General features: G+C 43.1%; 1 protein-coding gene across 3 annotated transcripts in view; it reads left to right on the top strand.

The window, feature by feature from the left end:
• LOC119160735 (chorion peroxidase) overlaps window positions 1–13,235 on the top strand; it is a 1,158,638-nt gene that overhangs the window by 307,210 nt on the left and 838,193 nt on the right. For all 3 annotated transcript variants that reach the window (XM_075881050.1, XM_037412942.2, XM_037412943.2), the window contains 2 exons: window positions 5,142–5,312; window positions 6,234–6,413. In XM_075881050.1, coding sequence (XP_075737165.1) covers window positions 5,142–5,312; window positions 6,234–6,413 — 351 coding nt within the window. The remainder of the gene's footprint in view (window positions 1–5,141; window positions 5,313–6,233; window positions 6,414–13,235) is intronic.

Here is a 13,235-nt window from a genome sequence, read left to right as displayed (position 1 = left end):
AACGTATTCTGCACTGTTTCAAAGGGGTGCCCAAGAACTGTGAGTCTGTACTACAACCCAAGAACAACGTGGCATGTTTTCCTGCGTACCTTATGCTATATCCTGTGCAAGCTGCTAATAAACTACCTTGTGTATTGCAAGTACTATCGTCTTTCATTAGAGGATGCAAAAGTTATTCAGACGAAATTAATGAATTGATTCCCCATACCTTGCAGCAGTTTACAAATAGTACGATAGCACATGTGGCTCAATGTTCTATCTTATGTCATTTGTTTTCATTTCATTGTCCATTTAGGCAGCTTGCTAGAAGAAATGCACGTGTGCTAGAAGGTAAACTTTCCACTGAACCCATTTCAAATTTTATTCAGTGTATTATTATTGTTTAGTTTAGAATAGAAAACAGATACTGGGCAGCTGTGCCCAGCAGCTGCGAAGCAACTGACCATGGCGGCGGTCAGATCTGCAACGCAGCAGAGGGTGCTAAGAATCTCTGGACTACAGGCCGCCTTTGGAACCTGAACTTGGCAACGTTTAACGCTAGAACCTTATCTAGTGAGGGAAGTCTAGCTGTACTATTCGAGGAGCTAGAGGGTGTTAAATGGGATATATTATAAAAACTTCGCAAACAAGTGTATGGGAAGTTTTTTGTTACATGAATGTGAAAGTTACAATAAAAAAATAGGGCTCAGTGAGGTTAGGAGGACAGATGAGGCCTATACTGTGCTACAGAATGGGCACGTCCTTTGCTATCAGGGCTTGGCAGCCAGAAGAGAACAGGGAGTGGGGCTCCTAATTCACAGAAACATAGCTGGCAACATAGAAGAATACTATAGCATTAATGAAAGGGTGGTAGGTATTGTAATTAAACTGAATAAAAGATACAAGATGAAGGTAGTACAGGCTTACGCGCCTACATCAAGCAATGATGACGCTTCAGTTGGAAGCTTCTATGAAGACGGGAAATCGGCAATGAGTAAGGTAAAAACACAGTATACTATAGTGATGGGTGACTTTAATGCAAAGGTAGGGAAGAAGCAGGCTGGAGACCAGGCAGCAGGAGATCATGACATCGGCACTAGAAACGCCAGAGGAGAGCTACGAGAAGAATTCGCAGAACGAAATAATTCGCGGATTTTGAACACTTTCTACCGAAAACGAGAAAACCACAACTGGACATGGAGGAGCCCTAATGGCGAAAATAAGAACGAAATAGACTTTATAATGACTGCACACCCAGGAATCGTGCAGGATGTGGAAGTGGTTGGAGAGGTACGATGCAGTGACCATACAATCGTACGGTCTCGAATTCGCCTAGACTTGAAGAAGGAACGACAGAAACTGATACGCAAGAAGCCAATCACTGAGCTATTACTGAGAGGGAAAGTACAGGAATTCAGAGTGTCGCTGCAGACCAGGTACTCGGCTCTTAGTGAGGAAACCAACCTTAGCGTAGATACAATGAATGATAATCTAACGAGTATCATTATGGAGTGTGCAGTGGAAGTTGGAGGCAGGGTAGTTTTACAGGACACTGGCAAGCTTTCCCAGGAAACGAAGAACCTAATTAAGAAGCGTCCAAGCATGAAAGTGTTAAGTACAGCAGACAAAATAGAACTGGCAGAGCTTTCGAAGTTGATTAATAGGCGTAAAGTATGCGATGTAAGAAGCTATAACATGGAGAGAATTGAGCACGCTCTGAAAAACGGAGGAAGCGTCAAAGCAGTGAATAGGAAACTTGGGATAGGTAAAAGTCGGATGTATGCACTAAGGGACAAAGAAGGCAAAATAACTACCAATATGGATAGGATAGTTAAAATAGCGGAGGAGTTTTACAAAGATCTGAACAGTAGCCGAGACAACCACGATCTTAATACTATAAGAACTAGCAGTAACCCAGATGACACCCCACAAGTAATGATAGAAGAAGTCAGAAAAGCTTTGGAGAGCATGCAAAGAGGCAAAGCTACTGGTGAGGATCAGATAACATCAGATCTGCTAAATGATGGAGGACAGATTGTGTCAGAAAAACTAGACACCCTGTTTACGAGGTGTCTCCTGACGGGAAGGGTACCAGAGTCTTGGAAGAACGCTAACATCATCTTAATACATAAGAAAGGAGATGACAAGGACTTGAAGAATTACAGGCCGATCAGCTTGCTCTCTGTAGTGTACAAGCTATTTACAGAGGTAATTGCTATCAGAGTAAAGAAAAGTTTAGAATTCAATCAACCAAAGGAACAAGCAGGATTTCGAACAGGCTACTCAACAATTGACCACATTCATACTATCAATCAGGTAATAGAGAAATGGTCAGAGTATAACCAACCACTATACATAGCCTTCATAGATTACGAGAATGCGTTTGATTCAGTAGAAATATCAGCCGTCATGCAGACACTGCGGAATCAGGGCGTAGATGAAGTATATATAAACATTCTGGAATAAATCTACAGCGGATCAACTGCTACCATAGTGCTTCATAAAGAAAGCAACAGTATACCAATCAAGAAGGGTGTAAGGCAGGGGGACACAATCTCCCCAATACTATTTACCGCGTGCTTACAGGAGGTTTTCAGAAGCCTAGAATGGGAACAGTTAGGGATAAGAGTTAATGGAGAATACCTTAGTAACCTGCGCTTCGCCGATGACATGCATTGCTGAGTAACTCAGGGGACGAATTGCAACTCATGATTACGGAGTTAGACAAGGAGAGCAGAAAGGTGGGTCTTAAAATTAATCTGCAGAAAACGAAAGTAATGTACAACAACCTTGGAAAGGAGCAGCGCTTCGAGATAAGTAATAGTGCACTTGAAGTTGTAAAAGACTATGTCTACTTAGGGCAGGTAATAACCGCAGAGCCTAACCACGAGTAATTATGAAATGGAAGCGCACAACGTAGAAGCAGACGGAAAGACAGGGACAAGCGCTAACTACCAACTGAAAGTTTATTCGGAAAAAATATGAAATATATACTAAAAGATGATACAGTGTCAAGGCACATACGATAACACCAAAGCACAGACCAAAAATGGCAACACCGATAGAATATCTTAGTGCGTCAGCCCTACCTTACCATCGCTTACTGTGCTTTACATTGATTAGTTAACTTCTACGGCATCTGCTAATGCTAATGTTCTATCGGTGTTGCCATTTTTGGTCTGTGCTTTGGTGTTATCGTATGTGCCTTGACACTGTATCATCTTTTAGTATATATTTCATATTTTTTCCGAATAAACTTTCAGTTGGTAGTTAGCGCTTGTCCCTGTCTTTCCGTCTGCTTCTACGTTGTGCGCTTCCATTTCATAATTAGTCATGTATCACCAACTCGCCCAATCAACCATTTTGACTAACCACGAGATTGAAGTAACTGGAAGAATAAGAATAGGGTGGAGTACATTCGGCAAGCACTCTCAAATTATGACAGGTAGATTGCCACTATCCCTCAAGAGGAAGGTATATAACAGCTGTATCTTGCCGGTACTTAGCTACGGAGCAGAAACCTGGAGACTTACAAAGAGAGTTCAGCTTAAATTGAGGACGACGCAGCGAGCAATGGAAAGAAAATGGTAGGTGTAACCTTAAGAGACAAGAAGAGAGCAGAGTGGATTAGGGGACAAACGGGGGTTAAGGATATCATAGTTGAAATAAAGAAGAGGAAATGGACATGGGCCGGGCATGTAGCGCGTAGACAGGATAACTGCTGGTCATTAAGGGTAACTAACTGGATTCCCAGAGAAGGGAAGCTGGTTAGGGGGAGACAGAAGGTTAGGTGGGCAGACGAGATTAAGAAGTTTGCGGGTATAAATTGGCTGCAGCAAGCACAGGACCGGTTTAACTGGCGGAACATGGGAGAGGCCTTTGTCCTGCAGTGGACGTAGTCAGGCTGATGATGATGATGATGATGATGATGATGATGATAACTGGGCAGCTGTGCATGTCACTTCATTTTACATTTTTTAGCATGTGCTGACCTTTTGACACTTTATCACTGTGATATACAATTTTAAATAAAATGTAGTTGCAGATGATCAGCCACCAAGACCTTGTTTTGTAGGTTTTGGTGCCCCCTCTGCACTTGTAATGCTTTATAATAAATAAAAGCATGAATAAAATTTGGCACTATGCATCACCACTGTGAGAAAAAGAAATACCACAGATGGATTTTTATCTACTGCTATTTTTTCTCACAGTGGTGACATTAAAAAGAAATAATAAATTGATTGATTGATTGATTAGTGGTGTTTAACGTCCCAAAACCACCATATGATTATGAGAGACGCCGTAGTGGAGGGCTCCGGAAATTTTGACCACCTGGGGTTCTTTAACGTGCACCCAAAGCTGAGCACACGGGCCTCGACATTTCCGCCTCCATCGGAAATGCAGCCGCCGCAGCCGGGATTTGAACCCGCGACCTGCGGGTCAGCAGCCGAGTACCTTAGCCACTAGACCACCGCGGCGGGGCAAGAAATAATAAATTCAACATTGAGTTTGTATAAGGATGCTGCGATTGTCTTGGTTTAAGACAAGAGAAGACCATGAGCAAGATATAAATTTACTGCAAAATAAAAGCAGACTTTTTTTTCAATAATGTGGTTTTTCTGAAGCAAAATTTTCCAGGAAAACTACAGCTACAGATAGAGCATTTTACATATTACATAAGTAATAACACGGCAAGTAATCATCCTCTTCAGGTGTTCATGAGTATGCTGAGCCATTCCTGTTCTGCTCTATGCAACAGACTGTCACAGACAGACAAAATGTCTCATCAGACTGACTCAAGAAGGGCTTGCCGTTTGCTGATGATGCTTCAGTATTACAGGAGCAATATTAAAGACACTCATGTTATCAGCAGAAAACGCTTCATGTTATCAGCAGAAAACAATTAGTGATCTACCCATTACATTGACATTACTACCACAGGTGACAGAACGAAACAGCTTGATTGGCTAGTACAGCATGACTGATAATTGAGTTTAGGATGATGACACAAAAACAATAGCATGCCAATGCCCCATCTCAACTGCACATGTCACATCTTGTTGCGCAGATATGAATTAGCAGTTTACCACTTCTCTCTAGAAACTTTGATATCTCTATTTCTACAGCAGCGAATTACAACTCATCCGTCAATTTCCTCGCAGGTCTCACGCTTCCTCGAGTGAGCATTGACGGGGGTCCGCTTCCGAGCGCAAGAAAAGTTTCGGCGACCCTCATGCCGGACGCTGATGTACCGAACCAGCAGCACACCCTCATGTTGATGCAGTTTGGCCAGTTTATTGATCATGACCTCACACTAACAGGCGTTACACGATGTGAGTTGAGCCTCAAGAACCTCATTTTCATTACAGTAGTGTGGGCTAGGCTAAATAAAGCCACTTTTTACTGAACAAGTCTTCCATCCGGCAGTGTATCACAAGGGGTTGATTCTCTATTTTTTTACTGCAAATATTTATTACCAGAGGGGTGCACAAAGTTGTAATTCATTCTTGGCGGAAGCCTTCGCTACTCCGTCGCAACCAGTAATACAATGAGATCACACATTGGAGCCACCAAACTTCGCAAAGTATCGAGATATGCACAACACCGAATGTTTGTGGTAGAACGTACTCTGTATTGCCCTATAGCTGTAGCACAATTTGCGTAAAAAAGTGCGTTAGACAGAACAGCTTCTCAAAAGTGAAAGGTGAGCAGCTTTTATGTTTTACTTCAGTCATATTTCTCATAAATACCGAGGCAAAAAATTCAGATGTTACTAATCAAATATGAATCACAGAGTATTGGTTGTGCAGACACGATTTTTTCCTCAATGCCCTGCAAACATTACTGGTAGCGTATGCACCAAGTTTGAAAGTTTTTGTTCATTTATATAACAGTGCAAGAATTAAAAAATAAATTTCCAACTAATTGTGCAAAACAGTCAGCATGGCGTGATTGTTTAGCGTATCGTAGTACCAATTCGAGTCTCGAGATAAAAATGAACGTTAACAATTTTCACCTTGCGTTGTTAGCGTCGCACATACATTACTGGTTTAACTACGAACCAACTATTGGTTTTATAAACACTTTTACAAGAAAAAGAAACTTTTGCTTTATACTTGCAACCAACCAATATAGGTTATGCACGCATTTAGGCACATACTACTGAATTCCTTAAGAGAGTCTCAAAAACACGCGATTGAGATACATGCGGATTAGAAGCTAATTTAATAAAAAGTCTTCTCCCATCTGCCCAGTCAGCAATGGTTCAGCCATCACCTGTTGTGACCCGCAGTTGGCAGCGAACCCTACGAGGCGCCACTTCGCCTGCATGCAGATTGACATCGCACCTGACGACCAATTTTACGGCCAGTTTCAGCAGAACTGCCTCGAGTTCGTTCGCTCCGTAGCTGCTCCCAGGCCTAAGTGCAAATTTGGTGAGCATTCGTGTCGCTTTGTTCACTCATGTTTATTCAGAACACCGCGGAGTCCAAGAACATGCGCGAGCGAAAGTATACGGAACACTGAAGCGTGGTGGTCGAGAGCATCGTTGTGCCGCAATCTGACGAAATTTCTCAGAGAAATTATGCTCCAAGAGAGACGGTACTTCTCGGTAAAGTTTTGCTCACAGCGTGGCCATAGAAGTCCGCCTTTGGGTTCACTTAGATAATCATTGCCACCTTTTTTATGGGGCTTATCTTTCAAAGCCTACCAGGATGGCACCACAAAAAATATTTGTTCGACTATAGGTTGCCCGATCAGCGAGAAATAAGATTGCTTGATTGTTGGTTGGGATAATTTTGATTTTAACTTACTCACTTCGAGAAACAACCAAACCAATGCCACCAGAATAGTTATACAGAAGCACGGAAGCTTTGGCGTGGTTGTACGAAATACGGAACAAATTTGAAGCGCAGAAAACAAGGGCCGAAGAGAAGAGTACACACGACGAACACTATTGTTTGTACTGTTCTCTTCGGTTCTTGTTTTCTGCGCTTCAAATTTGTTCCTTAGTATAATAGTTCTGCCGGGCATTATAAAATTTCATTCATTTCTGAATTAATAGATATGTGGGGTTTAACATACCAAACCACCATATGATTATGAGAGAGGCCGTAGTGGAGGGCTCCGAAAATTTCGACCACATGGGGTTCTTCAACGTGCTCACAATTCTGAGCACACGTGCCTACAAATTTTCCGCCTCCATCGAAAGTGCAAACGCCGACGCCGGAATTCGATCTTGCTACCTGCGGGTCAGCAGCCGAGTAGCTTAGCCACTACACCTTCTAGGTAGGGTTGCTCACTTTTAAATAATTATTTCATCATTTTTCACAGAGTTTCGCGTAGCTGTGTTTAACTATACCCCAATGCGTGTGTTTTTTTTTTTTGCAGAGCGCATCAGCGATGTTGAAAAATGTGAAAGGCTTTATTATATTTACAAGAAATACAAAAAATCATGGCTGATCCTCTATCTATAACATTGTATACATGGAAGTAACAAAGTTTGTTCACTGAGCTAGTAGAGCGTTATTGCATTATTTTAGTAACAGCAATAAATTACAAGCACACGCAAAGAACGACAAGCAGCTTGAAACTTGCAGCGCAAACCCTAAGCAGAAAGCACGAACACAATTGGCATACACAGGACGAAATCGGAAAAACAACTACCACAGCTCGACACTTACAGCACGCTGTTCAAAGAGAAAAAAAGACGCACTAAACGAGCCCGCAAGTATACACAAGAGTATTGCAAGCATTCACAATTCCTATTTTGTGGTATGTTAGTAACGCGCTCATTTTGCAAGCGCGGCTGCGGCAGCGAGTAAGTGTCTTTTGACCTCTCCCAAATAGACGTCAGACTCTGGAGTGGATGGTTGGATGTACGTATCCGGCTCTTCCCTTTAGAACGGGCGGTGGCTCACGCCACCTAGCCATAGAGTTGAGTACTTTCACTCTGTGTTTAATATTTCAATTTCACTCACGCCCCGATTGTAGCCAACAATAAGTGAGCCTCCTCTTGGTTATTTGTACCCGTTTAAAGTCTATTTCGCCTTCACTGTACCTAGACCCCAATGCTTCAAAACATTCGGCGCCATTATCTTCGACTAAAGGGTGGAGCCCTTTACAGATCATTATCAAATGTTTAGCCATTTCCTCCTTCTCTCCACACTCACTACATAGTGTGTCTGATTGATTAATATGTGTACTTTCACGTCCCGAAACCACCTTATGATTATGAGAGACGCTGAATGTAGGGCTCCGGAAATTTCAACCACCTGGGGTTCTTTAAGGTGAACCCAAATCTGAGCACACGGGCCTACAACATTTCCGCCTCCATCGGTTATGGCGCCACCGCAGCCGGGATTTGAACTCGCGACTTGCGGGCCAGCAGCCGAGTACCATAGCCACTAGACCACCACGGCGAGGCTACATACCGTGTCTGTGCCTTCGTATTTCGCTCGGTATGTCTTGGTCCGCAATACTCCCGTGCTTGCCTCGAAGAGCAGAGAACTACCCCGAGAATCATCGTAGATATTTTCCCTTGCAATTTTCTCCTTAAAATTTCAGTAGCTCTCCACTGATGATTTCGTAAGCATTTCCATATTCCATATGTCGTTCTCTGTTTCCTTCACCTTCTTCTTTACCGATGTTCCCTTTTGGCTTTATATTCTGCTGTTGTCTAAATACTTGCTTGATAATTTCCTAGTTGGCTTCCTCCATTTAGTATAGACATTCTTCATGTACGAAAACTTTCCGAGCCCAACGCTCCTCTCCCATTTTGTCAACCACTCCTCGAATTCTATCTTGCTGCTAGCTTCCCTGTACGCAAACGATATTCATACCATGTCTCCCTGTACTCCCTGATTTGGCGAATTCACGTGTGCTCCCAAAGCATGTCTACCAATGTCACGTTGTTGTTTTTTTTTGTAATCATCCTTGACCCTCCGATTTCATGCATAAGCCTGCATTGCGGAACGTCATACCCGGGATGACACCTTTTCAAATCCCTCTCACAACGTCATACCTGTTGTAGTTTCACAGTGCCCTATTTCTCACTACAGCTGAATTCCTGGTGCCCTTAGTCATCACTTGTTTTTCGTGCTCCTTTAGATACCCCGGTATTTATTCATACGCTCAAATATTTGTATTTATTCACCATTTCTAGCGTGACATCCTGTATCTTTTGCTCACTACCTGTGTTATCAGTAAAAATCATGATTGCCAATTTTGCCCTGCTGAATTTCAAATTTAACGTAGCTCCCTTATTACCACAGATGTCTATCAATCTCTGCAGATCTTTCTTGTTGTCGGATAATATTACTACATCACCTGCATACATCAATGCTGGTAATAACTAATCAATGTGCTTTCTTTGCTTGGCAAAACAGACGCTACAGCCGACTCAACTCCCCTCTATTTGGCTTCTAGTCCTTGGAGATATAGCATAAATAACAAAGGTGACAAGAGACATCCCTGTCAAAGCCAGTGTTGTATCTCTATAAGTTCAGATACCTTTTCTTCCCATTTGTTAGCTGCCTTGTTACTTTCATAGATATCCTTTAGAAGATTAGTCATTCCATATTCTACATCTAGAGTGTCTAGTATTCCCCACAAGTCTTTTCGAATCACACTATCGTAAGCTCCCTTGATATCTAGAAATTCAAGCCACAGGGGCCTGTGTTCTTTTTCCGCTGTTTCAGCACGCTGCATCAATAAAAACATATTGTCCTCCAACCTCCTTTGTTTACGGAACCTATTTTGTAGTTCTCCCAGCACTCCCTCTATCTCTTCTCATGTCTGTAGTCTTTTTTTATTATCTGCATCAGCAGCCTGTAAACTACTGATGTCACTGTTATAGGACGGTAGTAGTTTATATCAGTTTTGTCCCCCTTATCTTTGTAGATCATGCTCATCCTGCTTAGTTTCCACCCATTGAGAGCTTCAGCATAAATTATTGCTTTGCTCGCAGCCTCTCTAAATGTTTGCTTAGATTTTGGTCCTAGTTTCTTTATTACTATGATTGAGATGCCGTCAGGGCCTGTTGATGTGCTATTCGAAACTCTTTTCTCCGCCCTTTCCCAATATCGTTGTCTAAGCGGAGCCACTGAGCTAATTGGTTCATCCTCATTTGGTTTGGTGCATGCAGCGTTTCCTTGGTGTTTAAAGTTTTCTGTCATCATTGGTTTTATATATTCCATTGCCTCGTCCCCTTCTAGTCTGACTCTTGAACTGTAGCTAGAAACCTCTGTTTCATGCTTGTCTTATTACACAGACAATTGAGATGGTTCCTATACTTTCCATGCCTTTCTCTCCTTTTAGCTTACTTCCGCCATCCATTGGGTCTCCTTTCGTCTAATCTTGTCACTAATCCAATCGGACACTTTTCTTCTGCAGCTCAAAAAGTTATCCAAATTCTTTTGACATCATCTTCCGGTTAACCCATCTGTTTAGCATACTTGTGTTCCCTGGAGGCTTCCTAACGTCCTACCATGGCTCTCCTAACATCCTCATCTCACCAGCTTTTGGGTTTGTTTCTGCTTTTCCCGGTTGATTGCACTCGTGCCTTAGCAAGCTTTATCTCAGACAATCGAGTTTTATTTGTGTACCTCCACTCTGCTTTAGTATCCTTGCTGTTTATTTTCTTAATACCTTTTGTTGCTATTTTTATTTACCTTTGCGAATAACTATTACCGTGTGGATGCTCGTAATGCCACCTTTCCAATTTCATTTCACTTCCAACACTCAACTTGATACGTTTGTGATTCCTACCTAAGCTTCTGGACCCATATTCATCTATGTTCATCGCCCTTAGCCGATCATACATCCTATGTGACGTTAATGTTTAATCTATCGTCGACTGTAGTCTTCCCACCTCTCATATTATCTGGCCTTCGCATTTTTGGTGCTGTTGCAAATGATTAAATTATGCCTTTCATACATATCTATAAGCATTCTGCCTGTTGGGTCATTATATCCATTCATACCTTCTACGTGCGCATTCATATCTCCGAATATAATTACTCCGCACTCTTCTCCCAGTTCAGCAATGTCATTTCCTATGCACTGCATCATTTTTTTTATTTTACTCTCTGGATTTTGCTCCTGTCCACAAGTATACAAAACCGAGGAGTGTCATTGATCCTGCCACTTTCCCTTTCAGTCATAGATGTTCATTGTACTCCTGCTTGACCCTTTGCCAGTCTGTACTTTTATGAATGAATGCCCCAGTACCACCCCCCTTTCTGCTGCCTTTTGTTCTATTAAAATATTCCCATGCGTAGTCGGGATCGTTACGGTTGTTTCATGTCCCTAAGACGTGTTTTTACAAAATCATGTACCATCGGCTTCTCCTTGCTTGGCTGTTCTTCTATCTTTTCCCACTTCAGCCTATTCCTACCACTCTGCATGTTTGTATACCTTACGTCTGAACTGGCTCGGCCCTCGTGGCTACGTCAATTTCTATCCCGGAGTCTACGTGTCTTAGATATTGGTGCCACTCTGGAATCATAGGTGTCTATAGCACCTGCCAAAAAGTCGCCCTGGTTGTTTTTTGTTACTACCTCTGCTGGACCCTGAAGAGCCCGTGTGCCCCCCCAAAAAGCTACTGCGCGTCCTGCAAGTCGCCTCATGACCTAGCTTCCCGTCGAAGTGAATTTTGTCTCGTTGCAAACTACCCGACCTATTCACCTCTCTGTTTATTTCTACAACCTCAAAGCTTTTCTCTTGACTCATCTGCCACATCTCTTGCTTTGCGTTGACAACCGCTCTTTTTCGGTTGCCGCCACGCACCGGTACCTCCGGTATCGTTCATATATCCTGTATCTGAGGAGAAATGGCGTGCATGTCATCGACCGCTTTCACTAGTGTGGTCGTAAGTCCTTTCATATCTTCATTTAGGGCATCATTTAAACCTCCTGCAATTATTACAAGGTTTCCTTCATGAGCTGTAGTTTCGAGTTTTGCGCTCGCTTGCCTCATGACTGCTTCCAGCTTGCATCCTGGGAACGCCCCTACTGCAACCCTCTTGTCACCTCTTACCCTCTATTTGATTGCTTCTGCATATCGATTTATATTCGGGTCCCCGGCGATTATCGCGTGCAGTGACTTTTCAGCGAGAGCGTCCTGCACCTGTGGGTTACTTGCACCTGTGACGCCGACTGCTATGTCCCCTCTTTGCCCCGCCGCGGTGGTCTAGTGACTAAGGTAATCGGCTGCTGATTCGCAGGTCGCGGGTTCAAACCCCGGCTGCGGCGGCTGCATTCCCGATGGAGGTGGAAACGTTGTAGGCCCGTGTGCTCAGATTTGGGTGCACGTTAAAGAACCCCAGGTGGTCGAAATTTCCGGAGCCCTCCACTACGGCGTCTCTCATAATCATATGGTGGTTTTGGGACGTTAAACCCCACAAATCAAATCAATGCTTTGTCCCCTCCAACTCCACCACTACTTCGCTGAAGATGGGTCTTGCGACCATTAAACCGGCTGAACCAGTTTTTTCCGAACTTGCTTGGTCTTATCCGCTGTTCTGGTTGCCGGTGCCCTACTGTTCTCTGCGTCAGCCACTCCTTTGTTCACTTTCGCTAGGGCCTCATCGTAAGACCTGAGCCTTTTCCCCAAAGACCTTGTTTTTTCTTGCTCTTTCGCCAACCCAGACTCCTGCTAGGTGATTCTCATCAGCAGTTCACTTTGGACAACCACAATTTTCTCCATTTTTTTCTCCACCTCACATTGCCTACATTTGGCATCAACCGCCTATCCATTCGCATTTGCACTTGCGTTCATTTTCAAAGCCACGCCGCATCCTGGACATTTTACAGTCTTTTTAAGCATGTTTTTTGACACCAATTGTCCCATCCTATAATCCCAAACACGGCGTACGACTAATTCTGCCCTACGAAAAAAAAGAAAGTCTAAGCTCATCTACAAAAATTTTTGTGTTTGGTGTACCTGCACCTCCCCCTCAGAGTGGCATGAGAAAAAAACAAAATAAAACACAAGCACAAACAAGTAAATATCTGGTGACTGACCCCAGAAAAAGCCTTAGAATGTAATAGGTGCAACAAAGATTTAAACTGTTGCATTATAATTATAAAAGCAAGCTCGAAACATTCAAAACTACTTATCTGCGCAGTCTTTCGGGAGCACTCAAAAACACGTGCATCCACCATGCCAGTTCGAAGTTTTTCGGACACGCAGCGCCACCTGTCGACAGAGTTTTGAGTAGTGCAAAGCCCGACTCTCGTGTACAGTTTGCCACGCAA

This window comes from Rhipicephalus microplus, chromosome X (genome assembly GCF_043290135.1).
Source record: "Rhipicephalus microplus isolate Deutch F79 chromosome X, USDA_Rmic, whole genome shotgun sequence".
Lineage (NCBI taxonomy): Eukaryota > Metazoa > Arthropoda > Arachnida > Ixodida > Ixodidae > Rhipicephalus > Rhipicephalus microplus.
Note: the sequence above shows the minus strand (reverse complement) of the source record. Positions and strands in the feature narration are given on the sequence as shown.